Genomic DNA, 24,257 nt, shown 5'->3' on the forward strand with positions numbered 1-24,257 from the left:
CTCATTTCCACTTTCACATTCACTTCACTTACATGTCACTTAACTTAATTTTTACTATTACCAGTATCACGCACAGTGAAGTAATCACTGTAGTGAAAAAATCATTTTCGGCAACAAAATTTTAGTGATAATATGCTCATAATAACCACAAGCTCGTTTAAGTAATTACTTTTTTCTCTGGAGCGATTTCCGTAAAAAGAACCTACATCCTTTTCACTTGGTTTCCACCGTGAAGTGATGCCTATAATAAGGGTCACAATCACTACTCTTGATTTTACGCATTTTCAATGGATCTTGTGAACACGTGGTTCACAAATCACGTTTTCGTCCATTAGTCGTTGATTATCTTTAAAAATGTTTGTGGAGTTTTTCTTGTTTTTCTCGAATGCTACACTCAGAAAAATATTACAGTAACCGCAACCTGTTCCTCATGGTCATTTCAACTATGCACTCAAATAATAGTAACGACCATGATATCAGATTATTCACCATCTGTATTGTAATAAGCACTAGGACAAAAACTCTACTACTTGACTATACCTATTTGTCTTTATGACTTTTCTGGCGTGGTAATTCTGGCAATCATTAAAATAAGAACGAAAAGTTCCAATGACAATTACAAGTAAGGTGAAATTGAACTTTCGGTCACCATAAAGTTGAGAAGTGATATAGTTATGACTACCATGTGAGTAAGTTCTTCTTCAGAATATAATAATGTTGTCATGAATAAACATATAGTTGGATAGAGATTGTCAAGTTTGAAAGCACTATACATATTGTTCATATCAACATAATTTATATGTTTTTCGACCGACTATGTATTCTCTTAGTGCGACTATACAAATTGTCAATCAACGCGTCTGCTTTTTTTAGTGTCACATCTCAGCTTCATTACAGTGGCAGATTTCATATTCCAACGATGAAATTGCGATATCTTGAATTAGTGTTTAATTTTGTAATAGTGCGTAGTTGTACCAAATACAAATAATTTGTTTTTGGTTGTACTTCAGTATTGGTATTGCATGTGAGTAAATTTCATAAGAAATAATGATAAAGAAAAAAATGTTATAAATTGTTTCAAAACACAGAGAGCTCGATTCGGAGCATCGTAAACACTCGGCACATGAATATCTCTAACGGATATGGAAGGTTTTTTCGGAAATAATATCCGAAAAATTTGCTGAGTTTTCCGTTAAGCTTCTGTGTAAATACTTTTTTAGAAATTTTTATATAACGTTTTTTCTACACCTTTATAGGAACAGTATTATTCCCCAAGAAATTTGTGGTAAAAAACCCGAACGATTTCATAACGGAAACATTAAAATGTTAAAGAGAGCAACGCGTTGATAATTTTGAATGCCTACAAGCGTTAAAAAACAACCTCTTACTATGAATATTTTTTTTAAATTTTATAGATAATGTTAATATATCATGTTAAATCAGTGAAAAATGTATTAGAAAAATAAAGCAGGTTTTAATGTATTCTTGATATCTTTGTATCGAAATTTCAATTAATATAACTTTTGAACATTTTTGCATGTTCGAATGATCTTCACCATTGTCAAATTAACCAGATTTTCGTGTTTCGAAAGAATCATAAGTGAAATGTAAAAAATACCATGGCACTAGTTAAAACAATAAGTACAATGTAAAAATAAGATGCTTTTACGGTTATGCTAAACATTCCAATTGTAGTGGTTATTCATAACATATACAGTTCAATATTACTATTCTAGAGCTAAAACCATTCATAGTAAAAGTGAGCTTGCATATTGTTAACATCATCTGATTTTATTGTGTGCTGAAACCCACTATACTCGTATGGTTAAACTAACCTCCCATATGGTAGCTATTACCATTTTATTTTTCTGAGTGTACTATTCTAATTTATTAAACGTAATTCGATTGTTTCTTCTATTTTTCTGTTGATGATTGTATTGAACAATTAAATATCAGATTTATACGTGCATTATGACGCGATATACATAGTTAAAGTATGCTAACGAACAGAGATATTGTAGACCTCAAAGGTGACGTACAATTATTTTAATAGTTCAACAATAAAAACGGCGAAAGAGTAATATCAGATAACGGTTGTTAATAACAGTTATTAATTAGATTAGGAAATCCTCCAGTCAGTGGCCTAGACTGCACAAGGTGCGAAAGAAATCAATACTGACATTAGTAACTCATTGTAAATTTTTTTTTGTTTCGATTATAGAGGTTTTAACCTTAAAGTCATTCGGCTCCTCGGGCCAGAAAAACTTTCTGACCCTATGTGCGGGGTTGGGAATCGAACCCAGGCGGGCAGCGTGAAAGACATCGACTTACCCATCACACTTTACCCGTCCCCATTTTGTAAAATTGTTCTTTGTTTAGAAGAATCAAATTCAAGAGCATTTTCGGTGAATGTAAAACTTTTAATGTCGAAAATAATTGCCATTGATTCGGTACGAACGACGCTCAATAATAGTTCAACCGGTCCTTTCGCCATTATCTGGCGAACACAACGACATCGACAACAGAATCATTGAATCAATACTGACGCTAACTGTCAACGAGTCATCACACGTTCACAGTCAATAAGGAGGAACTAACGAGAGTAAAAAGAATGCCCATTGCGATTTATGAATGGATTCCGATTCAATTCCCAAAACCGATTGTTACTAGAAATTGGTTGTTACTTTCGAATACGAATCCATTAATTTTAATTTAATCCAAACAGGCTCGGTTTTACGAACAGTTTTTCGTCAATCTGGGTTGATAAATAAATGTACCTAATTAAATCACAGACTAACAGACATGACAGTATGAGTAAATTCTTATAAAAATAATTTTTCGTGATGCGCTAGTTCCACCTATATTGTACTGCGCGAACTATTTACTATCGATACACCCCTTGTGTTATGTAAGTTTTTTTATTAGTTGGTTTCCCCTCGTTTGTCAACACCGATCAGCTGCTTGCAGTGATGCTTGATTTCATCATAATAGTTGAAAATGAATCGTCACAATAAATTATTGGATTACGTTGATAATATATTTAACTTTTTCACGATGTTGGAATGTAACCATTTCTGCCTATGAAATTAACGTATTTATGAAAAAAATGTAACCATTTATTTTTTTCAACGTTGTTCATCTAGACTATTTATTATTGTGTTGGTAATTTTCACCCGAAATTAAGTGGCGGCAGACCAGAAGTAAAAATTGTAACAAAACGGGTTCGATTTTGTATCTCGTTGGAGGATGAGAAGTAGGCACAATTCTATATATAGTTTTGGTATATTAAATTGAGTGAGTCTGTATCACTACAGCCGTAACAGCAAGTGACAGTATCTCTTTGTTTACTTTCTCTTCTATTAATTACCAAGCGGTTTACACGTTTATCACTTAACTCTTTGCATAGAATGATGCTCGAAACGTTCGACTTCCAAACAGAACTGTGAAATCCAAGAAAATCTTTTTAGATCACATCACAATAATCGAAAGAGAGAGTGAACAAAGAGAAACTGTCACTTGCTGTTACGGCCTTCTGGAAAATCAACCGAGATATCTTCAGATAGGGTTGGAAAAGTCTGTATATCCGAAAAAACTACAGTCAGCATATGTCTTGCTGGCAGCCATTTCTCTATAAAGTATGATACGTAAAACTGATTTGACGATCGAAAAAAAAGGTCGCGACAATTTCAAAAGTCTGTAAATTTTGACGAAAGTCTGCGAAAAACTCGGTTTTCGAAAGTCTGCAAAAGTCTAAAGTCTGCACAAAAAAATGTCTGCAGCACTATGTATGAAATCTGCAAATTTACAGACAAATCTGCAGATCTGGCTTCTCTGATCATGGGCAGCAAGAACAATGAGTGGAATGAATGAAAAGCGAGTTCTAAACCAGAAGAAATGTCCGCACCAAGTTTCGTTAGTTCTTCCAAGCGTGCATCTATCCTTTTTTAACAAATTGAATGAGACTTACCTCTCACGCCACAAGAAAAACGGGTCACAAAATTATCCATCAGTTCAATCTAAATGAGCTGATACATCGATACGATTCATTTTGGTGAGCTGATCGGTTCGGAGCTGCTCACCAAGATGAGATGTTTCCGCACACCTCTAGTGGAAACAAAATGATGTTTCATTAAAAATTGAGTAAAATCCTATCAAATTGATTGATAAAATGTCAGTTGAATTTGTCAGTGACATTAAGTGACACCCGTCGAAAATCGGCCACACTATCCGTCGTACATCGGTCATATTCTCGTTGCAGTTGAAAACTGGAAAATAATTCCAGCGACAATCATTACTATCACGTTCGACGTGGAATATATGATGTCGCAAGTACCGTATTTTATTTATGTAGTGATGCACTAGTATGCGCACTAGTAGCGACGTTATGGATTTACCAATGAACGTGAAAAAACAATTATCGCTGGTTGCGTTTTTGAGACCTCCATTGCAGCGACAATACCTACCCAAAAATTGAGTATTTGTATAAAAAAAAAGTTGACCGATGAGCGACAGATATCACTTAAAGTCAGTGACAATTTCATCAGACATCGTATCAATCAAATTGATAGTTTTAGGTAAAATATCATCATGTACCAATGAGTGGCCACAAGTAAACGTGCAATAAAAAAGTAGACAGTTTTCAAAATGCGCACTCTCCCGAAGATCAACGTTGTTGTAGAATCAATTTTATACACCGAAAGATCAAATAATGAAATCCAGTTTCGTCGATAGATAGTGAGACATTACGATGATCGATTTTGTCGGTTGTCGCGTCGATAGTTGTTCATGTTAAATCCAAATAAGAGTACGTGCAACAATTCTAAAATTCGTATATTTTAAAGTCAGTAGATTCACCATAATAAATTCGGTCTTAAGTCTGAGTGATAATCGGAATTTAGAAAAGTTTAACAGGGAAGGGATTAAAAACGAACCGTGCGGGATTAGGTGAGATTATTTCGGAATAGATGAGTTTATTTATCTGAGTTAGTCTAGAGCTTAGAGTGATTTGACTCATTTATTTCTAAAACAATCGGCTCGAAAAAAATCGACTTCGGTAATCCCGATATTTTTCAAAAATTTCTATTGTTTAGGGGTTTGAGCCTCCTAAGGAATTTTTTTTAAACGGTAACACCACACACTTAGATTGGTTTACCGATGTCAGCTGTTCCATCCTCGTTAGCTGATTTTCCAGTAAAATTAACATTTCATCACAGCGGTAGGGTAACAGAGGTATTTTGGCCACCATATATTTTGGCCCACCTAACAATCTTTATGGGTTTAACAGATGTTAGTTGAAACATGTTCCAACAGTTTGAAGCTAATTACACTAAATTATCTAATGCGGAAGGGGTTTTCAAAAATAATACAACATTTGGTGGATATTTTACAAAGTGGGCCAAAATAAAATAAATCCGAATGAAGTTTAGTGTGCAGATTTTTAAAACATCTGGAAACCATCTTTACCTCAATTTTGCGGTTTCTTATGCGAATTCGCAAAGTTTTCCAACTTTTCACGGTGATTAGGCGAATTTTCGAAGTTATACGGTTGTTTTATGAGACTTTTTGTACGGTACGTGTTCCTGCAAAAAAAATATTTGTATTGTTAAAAAAATACTCAACCGGTGCTACTTCCTCTTCTAGAAATTCTATATTTTGCGTGTTTCTGACACTTGATATTCGTTCTAATGAGCCAATCCCGCCGCATACGCATGGCTGCCAGATGGCTGACTAAACGCTGCCAGCTGGAAAAATATGGCTGGCAGACATTCTGGTGACCGACTGCCTCACCGCTGCCAGATATATAACTCAAACGATACAACCGTATCCACCAGGATTTTTCCACATTGAAATCTTTGACATTTTCAACGAAGGTGAGAAGATGAAAACGCTCGGCTAACTTAGATACAGGCGACTTTGTTTTGTCAAATTGGATTTGACAACCGTCACTGAATCAATTTTGGTAGCCGTCTGGTGGCCATGGCTGTCCAGGTAGCCAAAACGCTATGCGGGCGCTACAGAAAAACATCGCAGTCTCTTATCAGGTTTGTTTTGATTCCTGGTTCTGTGGTGTGTTGGCGATTTCAATTTTATTTGCTATCAGTTTTAGCTGGAGAGACCAAATCACCATTCGGTTCGGACTTTTGAGTGCGCCATATTGGTTTTTTTTTTAAAGGAGCGAAAAAATCTAGAAAAATCAGTGAATTAGACGTTAAATTAGAAGCGACAATAGAATAACTTATTTAAACTTGTGTTATCTTTTTTCGGAAAGTTGAATTTCATCAGGAAATACAGTTTTCACCGTAAAATACAGTATGGCGAAGCCGCCGGACAGGGGGCGCGCTTACCAAGAATACGAATACAATGATTCGGACAGCGCACCGTACAGAGTCATAGTACAACTGCTGGACAATAAAAATGACAACCTACGCATAAATAAATTGACATTTGGATATTTGATGACGAAATCAGAATATTACCGACAGAATATAATTAACATCCGGCCACTTGGAAAATACAAGCTCATTGTTTTCATGTCAACGCGTCAGTCGGCAAATCTGTTGCAAAAAGATGAAGCACTCAAGGAAAATAATTATAAAGCATACATTCCACGGAGTTTCATTTCCGTTTCCGGCGTGGTTGCTGGAGTTCCGGTAGAAATGACCATGGACGAGATCAGAGAGAACATCAAAAGCGAGCTCCCGATTATCAACATCAACAGACTACATCGTTACAATAACGGGGAAAAAATTCCAACCAACCGAATTGGTATTATATTCCGCGCAAGCAAGCTGCCAAAAGATATTCGCATGTTCTGTTGTGTCAATACAGTCCGTCCTTTTATAAATAAACCCATCTTATGTCATAACTGCTTAAGATATAACCATCGTACGGAAAACTGCAAGTCTAAGAAACGTTGCTCGACCTGCTCGCTGGTGCACGAAAATACTGAAACAGAATGCCATACGAAATGTTTTTACTGCAAAACCGATCATCTCACATCGCACATGGAATGCCCAGAACGAATCCGACAGCGAAACATCAAAACAATTATGGCACGAACAACTCTAACATATATGGAAGCTAAGGAACAGCATCCTATCTACACATATAACAGATATGATGTATTAGAAAACGAAGAAGATTATCCTGCACTGCCGCAATCATACGCGGACATGGTAGCCGGCCAATTTACTTCAAAACCAAGCTACAAGAAGAAACAGCAAGGAGAAAAACGATCTATTACTGCCGAGATGGAGATGGAATCGACCGAAATATGTGCAGACAAAAAAAAGAAAGACCACAAAGAGCTTGGAGATGGAATAGCACTCTTCAACAAATTTCGAGTCACTGACTACGAAAGATGGGCTAAGAAAATTGACGAACAACGATCGCAGGAGATAATACAACAATTAAGTGTCAACACAAACACTTCCCAGGATAGCCTAAATACCTACACAGTTTTAGGTGCCGTTCCCCGAACAGGAAAGAACGAATCGAGTAGCAGACACAGATCACGAAGCAGAAATAATCAGAAAGATAAATTGAACGAGTCAAATCGTAAGTAAATGTCAGACAATATTAGAATATTCCAGGTTAACATTCAAAGTTTAGAGAAACACAAGGAAGAATTAACACGTGTGTTATTCGGACAAAAATACGATGTCTGTTTTATATCAGAGAGCTGGAGTAAAATCGAGTTTGAACACTCCAAATACAAAATACCAGGGTACTTGACATTTCTCAATTCTAGAAGTGACGGTTACGGTGGCGCGGGAATAATAATAAACAAAAAATTAAAACCAGAGAAGTCCAAATACCTTATTCTAGCAAAATACAGACAGTGGGTCGATATCTTATCGCTGAAGATATTCTGGCAGTATCGCTGTACGTGTCGCCATGCATACTAGTATCAGATTTTGAAAATGAGTTGAAGATGATATTTAAAGCAACAGCCAAATTTAGAAAGATAATAATTGGAGGTGATTTCAACTCACATCATCACTCTTGGGATAACTGCCATTCAGATGGAAAAGGCTCCATTCTTAACGATCTAACGAATGAAGAAAATCTAATCATCATGAATAATGGTCAACCTACATACTTTCCTTTGGATATAAGCAAAACCCCCTCAGCCATCGATTTAGTTATGGTATCAACATCACTTCTACTCGATACGTTTACGAATATCTTGGACTACGGTATCGGAAGCCATCATGTAGCCCTAGAAACAGTTGTGCAACTGTCAGCTCGCCAAAAACCACAATATTTCATCAATAAGAAAAAAATCTTCGAGCAAGTCAAAAATATAGATACAGACCGCGTTACTTCCATAAACGACCTCCAGAAAGCTGCTAAATCTATTATAAAACTCTCTAGGCAAAAGAATAAATATTCGCCGAAATTCTGGTGGTCTGACGACGTTGAACGAGCATGGAAAGAAAAAAGAGTCGCAAGGTCCCTTTTCAACAAAAACGGAGGAATTAAGGAGCTTCTAGATTTCAAAAAGAAGGAGGCGATTTTCGTCAAATTGAAGAGAGAATCATCGAAGGCAAATTTTCACAAGTTTGTTTCCAGTATCGATCCTCAAACACCTACTACTATAATTTGGGATAAACTAAGAAAGCTAACAGGTGGCAGAAGGAAGAACGAAAACGTACTAGTACACACAGACAAAAGCTTAGCATATGAATTCCTTGATAAACACTTTCCGTCTGAACCCTACAAGGATGACAATCCTGCGCGCTTTGCAGATTATGATGTGATCACAGAGGATATATGGGAAAAACACCTAGCAAAGAAAACACAAGGAAAAAGCAAAATCTCTTCTCCAGGATCCGATGGCATCTCCTACGAGATGCTGAAAATATTAAAACCAAACGTAAGAGATAACATAATACGGGATTTAAACACTATTTGGAGGACTAAGAGAATCCCAACTGAATTAAAAACTATCAAAGTCGTTGCAATACCTAAACCAGGGAAAAATCCAGAAACGCTAGATGGCACACGTCCGATCTCACTTGTGAACTGCGGGATTAAGTTGTTGAATTCGGCAATCCTCGATAAGTTAGAAACCGTTTTGGAAAACAGAAAAGTTCTTCCCGAATTATCTTTCGGCTTTAGAAAACGAACGTCGACAATTACTTGCCTCGAATTTGTCACGAACAAAATCGGTCAAATAAAAAGTAAAAACTGTGTCGCTGCTATAATTTTTGTTGACCTCACAAACGCTTTCAACTGTGTTAAGGTAGAAAAAATGGAAGAAATATTACTTAACTGCAGTATTCCCCCGGAGATGGTTAGCTGGTTTGTAACCTTCCTAACCAACAGGAAAATCCTACTTCAGGTATCGGGCGAAACGCTGTCTCGTTTCGTCAGTCAAGGATTACCACAAGGAGACGTATGTTCACCTACACTATTTAATATCTACACATCAGAGTTCCATAACATCTTTGTTGAAGGTGTAACACTTGTGCAATTTGCCGACGACTTTGCAGTTATCATCGAAGGAGCAAGTAAAGAGCAAGTAGAAGAAAGAGGAGAGAAGTTCATAAGAAAGTTCAAATCTAAAGCCGAGGAATTAAATCTCAAAATGAACCTACAAAAAACTAAAGCGATGCTGTTCAACAGCAGCCCCAAAGACTTGGACATCAGCATAGACGATACAAAATTGGAAACCGTTCGCACGCACAGGTACCTCGGTTTAGTCATAGATAAACTGCTTCGGTATGGTGCTCACATAAGAAATTTAGTATATCGTCTGACAGAACGGCTAAATCTGATTAAGGTCATAAGCGGGCTCAAGTATGGCGCCCATCCCCAGACAATGCGTATGGTCTACAACGCTTTATTTAAAAGCTGCTTGGATTATGGCTCTACGTTGTACGGATCTGCCTGCAAAACAAATTTAGAAAAAATAGACGTCCTGAACAATCAGTGTCTGCGAAAAGTAACTGGTTGCACGAAAACTACACCGATCAATACACTGTACGCAATAGCTGGACAATCCCCACTAGAGTTCAGAAGATTAGCGAATACTGGTAAGCAGTTGGCAAAACACTACTACCGAAACTCCGTTGTCAAGCAACAAATCGACACTGTAACTGAACAAAGAAAAAATCATAGTTTCATTCAACAAATTGCCTTGAAATACTTACCGATCCTCGATTTGACAACTTCATCCATTATAAGTCGAAAACAATGGGAAAATATCAAGATTGAAACAGAACTACCCGAGGGACTATGGAGAAAAAAAGAAACTAATACAAGAACATTGAGACAAATAACGCTATCGTTAATTCATGGCAAATACACATCACGACGTATTATTTTTACTGATGCATCCCGAATTTGGGATTCGTGCGGAATTGGTATTTACGACGATTTGACAAATTTCCACCTTAGCTTAAAATTAAAAAACTCTGTGTGCATTATGTCGGCCGAGATAGAGGCTATCTGGGTCGCTCTACAATATTTATCACGTTCCGGAATCAACAACGCTGTTATAATGACCGATTCTAAATCAGGCCTTGAATTCATTAAGTCGAACATTAGGGCTCGTCACCGAGACGAAACTATTGAGAGACTGTTGGCGATGGCTTCCACGACCGGCACAACATTGCAATGGATACCCGGCCACACGGGAACAACTGGCAATGAAATAGCAGATCGATTAGCGAAATCAGCCCTAACTCAACAAAACATCTGCAAAAACAAAATGTTTTATCACGATGTAGAAAATTTTTTTCGTCACGAAACAGAGGTAAATACACAACAATGGTACCTTGAATATGCTGCCATCCATGGCAAAGGCAGAAAGTTCTTTCAGTTCCAGAATGTAATACCTAACAAACCCTGGTACACCGGATTAAAACTCTCCAACATAGAAACTCGTACTCTGAATCGGCTGGTAGCTGGTCACGATTATTCCGCTTACTGGTTGGAAAAAATGAAAATACAAGAGGATCCCTTTTGCGTAAACTGCAATGTAATAGAAACCGCAGAACACATAATATTTGCCTGTAACAAATACGTACAAAGCAGAAACAAATTTATGCTAAACAACTTTAGCAACATCTACCAAGTATTTGCCACCAAAAATACAACACTTCTCCGCAATGTGGTTGCATTCCTCGAAGAAATAAATAAACCAATCTAACATATGCATGTCATTTGACAGTAAAGTCGACGAGACTATAAACAAAACAAACTGGCAATATAGCGACAGCTGTGCCATCCCCCACCATCGCTCACTGTCAATGATTGTCACTGAGCAAACCAGAAGAAGAAGAAGAAGAGACCAAATCACAGATCTTTTATTGATCATTGTTAAAGGTTTTATTGAATGTTCTACTTACTCTATAATGGCGCAAGCAACGAATTTACTGAATATAAATGTGGATAAACTTTTTGAGCAGCATAGCGTTGCCGAGATTGATCAAATTCATAAACAACTCCAAGCAGAAGTTGAACTGAAACGTGAAGAACTTCGGACCATGGTTGGGTGGGTATTTTTCAAATCAATTCGATTCAATCATTCCTATTTTTATGTTAAATTAAACAGAGAACGTTATCGGGATCTACTTAAGGCTGCGGACACTATCGGTGATATGAAAACTACGGCCAATTCCATCATAGGCAACATTGATAACATCACTGCTGCTTGTCGACAGCTTAATGAACACCAATTGATTGGATTTCGATCGGAAATTCAAAAGAAAAATATTAATAACAAATTTTATGGAATTGTTGTTCAAATCAAACTACTCACAAGCCTACCGGAGATGATATGGAGTGCCATCGACAACGAAGATTACTTTGTCGCGACACAACTGTTTATTTTTTCAAGGCATATCTCTACGGGACTGCAGTTGGATTCAAATAGTGAAATAATGACCAAGTTTGCAGTTGCCAAAAAACAATGGATAGTATTGAGCCAATTCTTTTTCACCATCAAACAGAACTGCACCAACTGTCTCGAACGGGAAGACTTGACGCCGGAAGTTGCGGCCAAATGCTTGGCTAGCTTACTATTACTAGAAAATTGTCAGTTAGACCAAGTTTTGACGGGATTTGTTCAGATGCGCTTGAAAGCATTCTCAGGCGTTCTTTCTGATAGTTCAAGACACGAAAAAGTCAAAGATAAAATTGTAGCCAGTTTGAGGTTACTCATGAACACGGTCGAATTGATTTATAGATGTTTCATAGACACTGAACAAGAACCAGGACTTCTCAAAGTGGAATTAACTTCTGTGACAGATGAGAGCTCGGTCCCAACAATCAGCCTAATAAGAACGGAAGACCCGAAAATAATCCAAACGTTGCCGGACATAATCTGCAAATTTAGACCAAGGCTACAATTGCACCCGTTGAGCTCGGAGTTGGTACGAGATAGGTCTCAATTTTGGTTACAAAGTGTCGAAAAAATAACTTCAAGCCAGTTGGTTTCATTTATGAACTTAGTTCCTTCTATAAAGACTCTGAATGACATTAGAAGGCTTTGTCAAGAGGCGGCCAAAAAACCGGAGCAGTGGAATGAAACTTGTAAGACATTATCTCTTCCGGAATCATTAGATTTTTACAATCGTTTCTATCAACCGCTGATTGACGCTCGAGCAAAATCTATTATTGAAGCGAGTTGGTCAGAGACTGTCCAAACCAATTGTAATGACATTCTTGAACTAGTAAGGTCCACGACTACCGACAAATCCTTCAAGAGTATGAAATCGTTCGTGTGGACTGAGTCAGCCAGCGATGACCCTATGAACTTGAAAGACGCACTCGATCGCTCAAAACTGACCTCCCATCAGTTGCTGATGAAAACAAAAGCATTTCCTCCCGCGCTTGTGAAACATACTGAATTGCTAGATCAACGCGTTCAAACTTTGTCTAAGGATGTATCTTTCTTCCTGGAAACTTGCAATGCTTCGGAATCGGATCAGTTTACTGCTTTCTATAGTGAGATAAGTGTTGACAGCATTTCGCAACTGATAACGTCAATTAAATCAGCCAAATATGAGTACTCGTTGGATAGTTTGATTTTACTCGCACGGTTGTTAGTCGCTTTCAAAGAACTTTGTCCTTCTCTGAAGCAATGTGTTATTCCTGCAAAGTCTACGGAAAGTATCTCGTGGCAAGATGACGATCACTCCCTGAGTAGCTTCGTGGACTCGCGAACAGATAATTGGACTAAAATTGCTGGTTTGCTTGATGAAGAGAGTTTAAGACTTTGGAAACTCTGGGTGGAAGAGTTTGAGAAGCAATGGCCACAATTGGAGAAACATGTCGGTTACCAAACAGTTCTTGTGGACTTCCCTGTAAGTAATCGTATGTTATATCGACTTATCCATAACTCATTCCTAATTTTCAATAACCAGCTATGGGACACCGTTTCCATCGAAGAGAAAGATGAACAAAACCAATCGGTGCAATCTACTATTCGAGTGCCCGCGCTTCCAAGCTTTGCGCTGCAAAAACTGCTTCATACGATAGCCACTAATCTAAGTACGTTCATACCGCATACCATACCGAAGAGCATCTTGATTGAAATTGTAGAGAGAATTGTCACTCGTTTGAGCAACCATTACCGAAACCTGTCGACTCTTGAGTTTGTCCAGAAAAATCAAAATTCGGCTTTACAGTACTATTTTGATTTAAAATTCGTTCAGCTTTTGTTCACCAGTCGCGAGAAGAAGCAGCACACGGAGGAACACAACCAGCTGATCGACGTTTTCAAGGGTTACATCGATCCGTTCGACTTTGACGTTTTCCATATGCATGTGACTGCAAACGTGAAGCGCGCAGTTCAAAGGATGCAACACTTTTTCGGTGTACTGATAGTAAACAGGGATCACTTAAGCACAACGCTGAGTAGCAGCAGCACCGCCGGTGTATCGGATGCTGCTGCTGGTGGCAAATTTAGTCAAGATAAAAATCCCAACATTTTGGCTGTAAGCTCAAATAGTTCCAGTGAGATCTGGTTTCCGCTTTTGCCCATTGTCACCAAGGAAACTTCCACGGTCAGAACAGCTGGGATGGAACCGGTCGGCTTTGCCGAAACGTCAACTGCTAAGGTACGACTGTTTTCTGTTCACTTCTTATCGTAATTATAGTTCATATTTCCAAATTTTATGTGCATTATTTCAGAGGATAAATTTCTTAAATTCTGATTGATGAATGCCTACTAGACAAGATCGGTATGATAGAATCTAACGTTCTAATCAGTGTTATGTGATTGTTTTACTAAATTCTCTAACACTTCAGAATGTTTGGACAAATTCAATTTTTATGTGAATTTGAACAGTGCAACTAATCAATTATGCTTTTTTTTCAAATAATTGTTCGTTTGAAATGAGTGTACTTGCGTTTCAAAGTGAACTACTAAGCTGCAATAGCTGTTCAATTTGAATTGCTATGCCCTGAAAAGTCGAAGATGAAACGTTTAGTAATATTTTATTCGTGCAAAATTTCAGCAAATAATTATAAAACAGGATCTATAATCCTGTGAGCATGAAAGTTTTTGTGCATTGCGTGTTCCAATATCATTGTTGTTTATAACTAATAGGCCATTCCCTATGCAATTTGCTGAAAATGCTTCCATTCGTAGATTAAAAGCTACAGAATCATAATCAGTTACTGCAATATTTCAATACATTGATGATATGAAATTTAAGTGTAAAATTGCTTCGACTTGAGATTTTTTTCAACTTTAGTAAATTCTCATTAAGTGAGCTATGGTGGACCGCCTAGACCGTTTACATGATCTGTAACTGGATTCAATATATAATTGAATCCTTTGTCCTCTATTGCTGTTTTTCACTTCTCTCTGCGCTCCTCTTCTTCTTGTACCAGTCGGATAAGATTCAAGAACCATTTTCACTGGGCTGTCGTCCGACATCCTTATGACATGCCCAGCCCATCGTAGACATCCGATTTTAGCTGTCCGTACGATAGGTGGTTCTCCTAGCAGCTGTTGCAATTCGTGATTTATACGCCGTCTTCACGTTCCGTCTTCCATCTGCACTCCGCCATAGATGGTCCTCAGTATCTTTCTTTCGAAAACACTGAGGGCGCGTTGGTCCTCTGCCAACATAGTCCAGGTCTCATGGCCATAGAGAACAACCGGTCTAATGAGCGTTTGGTAGATGGTCAATTTCGTGCGCTGGCGTACTTTTCTCGATCGAAGGGTTTTTCTGAGTCCTAAGTACGCACGATTTCCTGCCAAAATACGTCTTCGAATTTCTCTGCTGGTGTCATTATCGGCGGTCACCAGTGAGCCCAAATACACGAACTCGTCAACCACCTCGATATCGTCACCGTCTATCAATATTCGTGGTGGGAGGCGTAGTGCTTCTTCTATAGAGCCTCTTCCTCTCATTTATTTTGTTTTTGACGCATTTATGGCCAGTCCGATACGCCTAGCTTCAGCTTTCAGTCCGATGTAGGTTTCCGTCATTTTCCCAAGGTTACGTGTCACAATATCAAAATCGTCAGCGAAGCCAAAAAGTTGTACGGACTTTCGGAAGATCTTGCCACTCGTGTCGATTCTCGCTCTTCGAATCTCACCTTCCAAGGCAATATTGAACAAGATACAAGATACGTATGCCGCTTTGAAGTCAATGAATAGGTGATGCGTGGGTACGTTGTATTCACGACACTTCTGGAGTATTAACAACAATCTAGCTTATCGACCTTTTTGTAGACGGGACAAATCATTCCATCCATCCATTCCTGTGGTAGAATTTCCTCATCCCAAATCCTAGAAATCATCCAGTGCAGCGCTCTAGCCAGTGCCTCTCCTCCATGTTTGCGCAGCTCGCCTGGCAACTGGTCATTGTCCGCGGCTTTGTTGTTCCTCAGCTTGCCGATCTCCTCACTTATCTCCGTGCGTGCACCCAGATCGATTACTGTGTTGTTCTCTGTATCTTGTGCTTCGCCATTCAGCTGCTCGTCATAGCACTGCTTCCACCTGTCGATCAACTCACGTTCGTTCGTGAGAAGGTTACCACTGGTATCTCTCCACATTTCGGCCTGTGGCGTGTAGCCTCTACGTGAGCGGTTCACCTTCTCATAGAACTTCCGTGTGTCATTTGCGCGGTAAAGCTGTTCCATCGCTTCGCGATCTTGGTCTTTCTGGTGGTGCTTTTTCCTCCGGAAAACCGTGTTCTGTCTGTTCCGCGCCTGTCTGTATCGTTCCTCGTTCGCTCTCCTGCGGTGTTGCAGCATCCTCGTCCTTGCTGCATTCTTCTCTTCGATCAACTGCTGACATTCGCCGTCAAACCAGTCATTTCCTCAATTTGATAACCTCGTACCTATCACGGTTGCAGCAGTGCTACTCACGGCGGACCTTACGTTCCTCTAGCCGTCTTCAAGAGTCGCCGCACCATGCTGCTCTTCCGTTGGTAGCACTAGCTCAAGTTGTTGCACGTATTCCTCTGCAGTACGAACGCTACGTAGTTGCTCGAGATTGAGTCCCGGCGTTCCTGTGCGACAAGTGTTGTACACCGTCGATAGTTTTGAGCACATACAAACCGCGACAAGGTAGTGGTCAGAATCAATGTTGCGGTAAGTGCGGATATTGATGACGTCAGAGAAGAATCGTCCGTCGATGAGAACGATGTCGATTTGATTTTCTGTATGTTGATCAAGTGATCTCTTTGTGGCTTTGTGGATATATTTGTGGAGAAAGAAGGTGCTTCGAACTACCATTCCGCGGGAGGCTGCAAAGTTTACGCATCGTTGACCGTTGTCGTTTGTTATCGCGTTCAGGCTCTCCAGCCCGATCACGGGCCTGTACATTGCCTCTCGGCCTACCTGAGCATTCATGTCGCCGATGACGAGTTTTACATTATATCACTGATTGGCTGCCACACAATCACGCGCTGGCGCATCTTGCCCAACACTACAAATCCCGTTCCTAGAACTATGGTTGTGCCACAGCTCTGGTAGAAGGTAGCCGCTCGATGTCCACTTTTCCACGCCTTCTGTCCCGTCCAACAAAGTTCCTGCAGTGCTACGACATCGAAGCCGCTGATTTGAAGCTCATCATGCAGCATTCGGTCGTATCCTGGGAAGCCAAGCGATTTGCAGTTCCATGTGCCAAGCTTCCAATCGTAGTCCTTTGTTCGTTGCGTAGGTCTTTGCCGATTATTACGAGTCGTATTTCTTACTTGATTTTTCGTAACATGTGTTTTCCGGGCGGCTTGTTAGGCCTGCACCAACCTCCTGTCTCGCCGGAGGGCCATCGTGTCAGCACTGTTTAGAGTCCCACACTGCCACAAGGACGGTAATCAGCCGCTCCTAACATAATTAGCAGACGTTGTTTCGAGACGCCCCAACAATAAGAACAGACGCTCGAGTAGGCTTGCTCTCTGTAAAGAGAAGGCAGCCCCCCCCCCCCCCCCCCCTTTCCCTGTCAGCATACGACCAAGGTCCCACCGGGGTTGGTTACTCGATCTTTCCTATGGTTACTGGTACCCCAGCCGGCACCGCGGGGAGGTAGGGATAGGAGTTACTAGACAAGAGGCTAAGAACCACATTGGGGCCTGAATTGCGCATTGTCCAGTCGTTTACCAGCCTTTTTATCCATACACTCACGATAAACATAAAAGCGCATGAAGTTTCTACGTTCGGCAAAAGCCTAAAACTCGTAAATAAAATCTAATATATTCTTACTGATTGCATTCAAAGCAGACATGACACACACATAGAAAAATATCATCATAACGACAGTTTATTCATAGCGGATTTCATTCCATCCATCAATAAATTTAATGTTGATCGTGAAGCTGGTTTCAAAATTTTCTTGAATTTGGAGTTTTAACTCAGGTTTATGCTGATTCCTCACTTTGCTTTATAAACCTTATGAAGAATGGTCCACTTTGCAGAAACATGCTCTTACAGAGGTTTTCAGTAGGCTTTCGTGGAGTTTAAAGTTTTAATGCAAGATTTCTTATGTAGCATTGAAGACAGCTACAAAGCCAAGCAAAGCCTTGGTATTACATTCCTGTAGTGGAAATTTGACCTTCTGTTTCAACAGACTTCGCAACCGATTCAGAGTGTACAGAACCAGTGCATGGCTGGTGCTACGATTCAACAGACACTACGAATCCTTCCAGGTCGTGGCTCGAACATACGACAACTAGTTTGTGCCCTATGCCCTATGCATTGAACCGACAACCCGGGACAGCTACAAGTATTTATTATTATATTAAAAATGTTACTTGGGTTATGATACTGAACATATTTATACAAAACTGACGATGAATCACAAAAAGTCATTTGTATAAATGATGGAGACTTTCGTAAAAACCGCATTTATTTCAAGGCGATTAGTTATAATTCTTATTTTTATCCATACATTCACGATAAAAACAAAAGCGCATGAAGTTTCTACGTTCGGATAAAGCTTCAAACTCGTAATTAAAATCTAAGATAATCTCCAAATATCAAGGGGAACGTGCCATTTGAGCCAATTTGTTCTGATTCCTGAGATAATCTTACTGATTGCATTTAAAACCGACATGACAAACACATACACTAAGGTCTTTTTAGCGCGAATTTTCGAAGTTACGCGAATTTTCGAAGGAAAGCGTTTTTTTTGCACGGTTTTCCGAAGTAACGCGGATTTCCGAAGTTACGCGGTTTTTTACGCAGATCTGGATGATTCTAAGATATTTGGCATGAAAAACTGTTTCTTTAGTTTTGCGTTTTTTTGCGCAGATCTTCGAAGTTACTCGATTTTTTACGCGGTAAGTATACCCTGCGTAAAAAAACTCAGTATATTCAAGGCAAATAATATCAAAATGACAGTTTATTCATTGCGGAGTTCATTCTATCCGATACATACAACAGATTTATTAAAGTAATTTTGTAAAATGGCAATATTTAAGCGAAATATAAACAACTGGTGTTATTACACATAGATATTTCTCTATGCATCGCGTGCATTGCTTCAATTATCGCAATTGGCATCGGAATGTTGTTATTTTGGCTCTATACTTAACAATTTTTGTAACAAAAGAAAAAAAAACCTTCCAACAATGCTTGGATTTGTCAACCCTAACATTCCCTGCTTAATAGGATTAGCGTGGTTAGCAATTATTTTAAAAGTGTTTCATTAAACCGACAATATATTGACCAACTAATCGTGCCAATTTATCCCCTCTACGCAGTTTAGTTCATGATCTAATTAGAGAAACATGACGCAATAACATTATTTTAATTGAATCTGTTTTGTTTATCCACAGCCATTGAAACTCCCACCTAAGGAAACCAACACAACCAGCAAACCGAAGGAACCGTTACCATCAACATCATCAGCATCAGCATCATCGTCGTCTGCCACCGCACAAAACTACGCTAAAGGAGCCGCTGCCTTCTTTGGCCTTGATAAGGATTGGTTCCGATAAATACAATAAACTAGATCGCAATATGTTTATCATTAGCAAAACATCAGTTGTTTCGTAAATTTGTTCAACTAATTTATTGAGTCTTAAAATTATTACACGAACTGTTGAAACACATTTATATACAAAAATAAATACTTGTATAGTAGAAAATAATTTTGTTTATCTCACAATGTTTGCAGTCACGAATTTCACCAAGGAATTTAATTTATCTCTTCCTGAACGGCGTCGGGTATGGATGTTCGCCAGGGAACGGGTTGAAGCTGCCGATGCTTCCATCCTTATTTCTTATTGCCACCCTTTTTTCCTCCCTTGTCGGCTCCCTTACCTCCAGCAGCACCTTTATTGTCATTTCCACCTTTTGATTTTCCTGCACCACCTTTTTGCTGAAACCAGGCTCAAATAGAATAATCGAAATTTTCACTACGCGTCGGAATCAGAACCCTTGAGGGAGCGAAAACCAAAAAAACCGTCAGGGCTTTGATTCCATCATTTGATAATTACATTGCCACCTTGATTAGCACCGGATCCTCCACCACCGCCACCACCTCCTTTTCCTTTGCCCATTATCACTTTTTATCGAAAATCACCGAAGTGGAAAAAATTCTTTTGAAACCGTCACCTAATATTTGAAATACTCCTACCAGGGCCCAGATTTGCTACTCGACTGACTAAATTCTACGATGACCGTCCCTGTATATGCTTAACTGATTCGGTTCTTAATCCCACCGGTCGGTTTCATGGTCAGTCGTTTTTATGAATGTAATAGTAGAAACAAATTTGAAGTAATTTAAAAAAAAAAGTTCTTTGCTAGTGAGTGCTAGTAAGCAAACGACCAATCCCCATGTACGTAAAACCACATCTCAGTATATCTCGGAGATGGGGGAACTTAAAACCAAAACAAGTACAAAGCTGCCCGTTATAAATAGCCCTTCGATGTAGATAATTAAAAAACAAAGAATAAATTGTCAGGCGAAAAAAAACAATGATTCAATCCGTTGGGACCGGCTCAAATTGATGCACGGGAATATTACTCAGTTCATCAGAGGCTTCGGGTATGAACAGACAGACGCGTTGGATCAAGGTATGACAGAAGAGTTTCACAAAGACCAAATCAGGCTTTGACTATTGGAAACTAATGAATCCATGTGATTGGATCCAAACAGTTGCGCAATTGAAGATCATCCATTACTACTGAAGGCGCTTCCCAAACTATCGGAAAATTCTGACCACAAAAGCAAAGTAAAAAATAAACCAGAAAATTTTCCCTTTCATCGTCATCCATAACTTATCGCATTCGTAGTATCCTTGGACTTGAGTACGTTTTTCACGCTGACACTCACTCCTGCATCTAAGAAAAGACGAGTTTGAAGCGTGTCACATCATAACAGCATGTGTCTCGAAAGGGTGCCAAGAAAAACAGCGAAACTCACGTCTACTGGTAACAGCTGACGATATCACTTTTACTTCCTGGGGTCAACCGTGCGTTCAAAACAAACTGTGAAGGTCGTCCTTACTATGCTTCTTCTATAAATGATTTGATAGGAAAAGATCCGCGATCATTTATATATTTGGGTGAGGAGTGCTAAGAGAGTTCTCAGGCCGAGTGTCGTATGCTAGAAAATAGATGATCAGCCTTTTTCATATAAACAAAAGATTATGCAATGTTTTTCATTTTTATATCGATATAAATCTTTCGACACAGTTCATCGAAATCAAAAAAATATACGTAGAACTGAATTCGAGTAATGTAAAAGATTGACGGATTTGAGACTATTCATGTTCCAGTTCTACAAATAAGCTAAATGAGTAATGATTTAAGGAAAAGAGTAAATTTTCATGCTTTGATAATACACCATGATGAAAAATTCTCGGATCATGAATCATTTTAACTAATTTCGTTGAAATTCAAGCATAACGCTTTAAGATGCGTATAAACGAGCGTTTTTCTGCTACGATTATGTGTATTGCATGTGACATGCAGAGATGCCAAATTGTGACATGCAGAGATGCCAAATTTGTCTGTAAATTATCAAATTTCGTAGTTAACCTGCAAACGTTTTTTCGTCTGAAGACTTTATACAGACTTTTGAAACTTCGATTGTTTGCTGACATTCGTCAGAATTTACAGACCATTCAAAATTCGCCCGATTGTTTAGCTGGCATCGCTGGTGATATGCAACACGTGGACAAATCGACAGCTTCAATACATCCGTCATATAAGTAAGTGGTTCTGTTCGCAATGGCGAATCCAAACAAATCATCAAAGTCCAGGAAAATGAACTTCAACACACTGATTAATGCCATTAAACGTTGCTTAGTGGATGAGAAGCCAATAAATTCTACTGCAGTAACCAGTCACGTACCCAGAGGAGGGGGCCAAGAGGCCCTGGCCCCTCCCGAAATCAAAAACATATAATTATTTAGAATGTCTCAGACATGTGTTACAGAAATAACAAGACAGTAAACGTAATGAAATATAATAGAATATCAGCACAGAGTAACAGACAGGACACTTTAGACTGTGTTTATTTTTTTCATTTACCAACATAGTTGCCATTCATACAGAATTACCTGTAGTGTATTGATTTGTATACGTCCATGCGAATGTCTTGCAGGATACAGATTTAATACATATTGCCAAAACTAGAGTGACTATAGTCAGAGTGGCGACAGCTGTTCGTTTGGAATGACAGCTCCCAGGTCCAAACGAGCAAACGACCTGTCAATACAATGTAAAGCTAATGGAATGTTTTGAATTGTTGCCAAAATTACGGATGAGATGTCGTCACTCTGGTTATAGGCACTCTAGCCAAAACTATATACAGAATTGTGCCTACTTCTCATGCTTCAACGGAATACAAAATCGAACCCGTTTTGTTACAATATCTACTTACTTCTGGTCTGCCGCCACTTAATTTCGGGTGAAAATTACCAACACAATCAAAAATAGTCTAGATGAACAACGTTGAGAAAAATAAATGGTTACCTTCCAACATCGCTAAAAATGTTAAATATATCAGATGTACAACTTTGCCTTCGCCTTTTTTTTCCAAAATTAAAGCTTTATTGTGCTTACAGGTGTATTATTCAAAGTATTGTACATCGCTAGCAACAACTTTCTCCCATCTTTCCGGCAATTTTCGGATCCCGGCTCTAAAAAAGGAGTCCTCTTTTGACGCTATCCATGAAGCAATCCGTTTTACCAACTCTTTGAAGGATTGAAAATGTTGATCTGTCAGGCCGTGTGCCATCGAACGGAATAAGTGGAAGTCAGAAAGGGCGACATCTGGGAAATACGGCGTGTGGGGCAAGACTTCCCGTTTCAGCGTTTCCAGGTACTTTTTGACCACTTTTGCGATGTGAGGCCGAGCATTGTCGTGTTGGAGGATGACTTTGTAATATCGCTCTTGATATTGTGGCCGCTTTTCTTTTAGCGCGCGACTAAGGCGCATCAGTTGCGTTCGGTAGCGATCTCCTGTGATGGTTTCACCCGGTTTTAAGAGCTCTTCATCAAGCAATGCTTCTAGTTGTTCATCTTTGAAGGTTTTTTTCTCCTCCACCACCATGTTTGTCTTCGACATCGAAATCACTATTTTTAAAACGTTGAAACCACTCCCGACATGTTCTTTTACTCAGAGCACCATCACCGTAAGTTTCTGAGAGCATTCAATGCGCTTCAGCTGCATTTTTTGCGAATTGTAACAGAAAAATAAAATTTCTCGCAAATGGCCAGAATTGGGCACATAAACAGACACGAATACGAAAACAAGAACAACTGTCACTGAAACGGCGATGACAATTCGTTAGACACTGTACACACTCACTTTAAAGGCATTATCATCTATGTATTTTGACCAGCCTCAGCCGGTACAGCCACCTATCGGAAAACGGCGGGAGCAAAGTTGTACATAACACAAAAGGTGTACCGATAGTAAATAGTTCGCACAGTACAATATAGGTGGAACTAGTGCATCACGAAAAATTACTAATTGTTTTGACGGATGCAGCATCAGAGATGCCAGGTCTGCAGATTTGTCTGTAAATCTGCAGATTTGGGGTATAGTGCTGCAGACATTTTTTGTTGTGCAGACTTTTACAGACTTTTGAAATTCTCGCAGACTTTTGCAGATTTTTTAAATTCTCACAGACTTTCGTCTATATTTACAGACTTTTGAAATTTCCGGACCTTTTTTTTTTTTTTTTGCTCGCCAAGACAGATATTTGAAATTTTTACCTGGCATCTCTGTGCAGCAGCATCCAGCAGGTTATCGGTTTACTTCAATTGGCTTCAAACTTGGATCACCTCAAACGACGAGACATTTTTTTTTGGAAAAGGAATTCGAAAATTGCCTGAGAGGTAGGAAAAACTAGTAACTAACGATACTTTGATTAAACTTCAAATTCTTTTTATTTTGAAATAAATGCATTTTTGTCCGCAAAAAACGGAGCAAATTAATTTGTACTTCTAATAGAACAGGAATAAAAAATATTTTAACTTATTTTGGAGAGTTTCTTTCCTAATGCAGTTTTCCACAAACTATTTTTTACTTGCAATATTCTCAAAATAAGTAGAATGATCTTTTCCAATGACACAGTGACAGAAAAGTGCTGCTTGATAGTTTATGTTGTACACTGAGGTCTCTTTTTACGCGGGGGATACGTACCGCGTAAAGAACCGCGTAACTTCGGAAATACGCGTGAAAAAAAATCCTTCAAACTAAAGAAAAAAAATTTTGATGCCAAATATCTTAGAAATACATGAAACGTCCAGATCTGGTATAATCTCAAAAAAAATTTTTTTGTGGAAATCAACTTTGGGACATAGAAAAATTTTGAGGCTTCCAAAAT

General features: G+C 38.9%; 1 protein-coding gene and 1 long non-coding RNA gene across 3 annotated transcripts; one reads left to right on the forward strand and one right to left on the reverse strand.

Moving 5' to 3' along the window:
* The first annotated feature begins 11,294 nt into the window (after positions 1-11,294).
* LOC131430242 (conserved oligomeric Golgi complex subunit 1) lies at positions 11,295-19,527 on the forward strand. Of its 2 annotated transcripts, XM_058595041.1 has the most exons (5): positions 11,295-11,503; positions 11,564-13,316; positions 13,377-14,072; positions 14,146-14,195; positions 19,248-19,374. In XM_058595041.1, exons 1-4 carry the CDS (start codon positions 11,364-11,366, stop codon positions 14,170-14,172), a joined length of 2,616 nt encoding a protein of 871 aa, XP_058451024.1. In that variant the 5' UTR covers positions 11,295-11,363; the 3' UTR covers positions 14,173-14,195; positions 19,248-19,374. The 2 variants fall into 2 exon arrangements, with proteins under 2 accessions (XP_058451024.1, XP_058451023.1); XM_058595040.1 differs by lacking the exon at positions 14,146-14,195 and having other exon boundaries at positions 19,248-19,527.
* Positions 19,435-20,928, reverse strand: LOC131430245 (uncharacterized). The gene is made up of 2 exons (XR_009229502.1): positions 19,911-20,928; positions 19,435-19,792 (listed from the first exon to the last, which is right to left on the reverse strand). It is a non-coding gene; the product is annotated as an uncharacterized LOC131430245 (long non-coding RNA).
* Between the last annotated feature and the right edge of the window lie 3,329 nt (positions 20,929-24,257).

Source organism: Malaya genurostris, chromosome 2 (assembly GCF_030247185.1).
Source record: "Malaya genurostris strain Urasoe2022 chromosome 2, Malgen_1.1, whole genome shotgun sequence".
Lineage (NCBI taxonomy): Eukaryota > Metazoa > Arthropoda > Insecta > Diptera > Culicidae > Malaya > Malaya genurostris.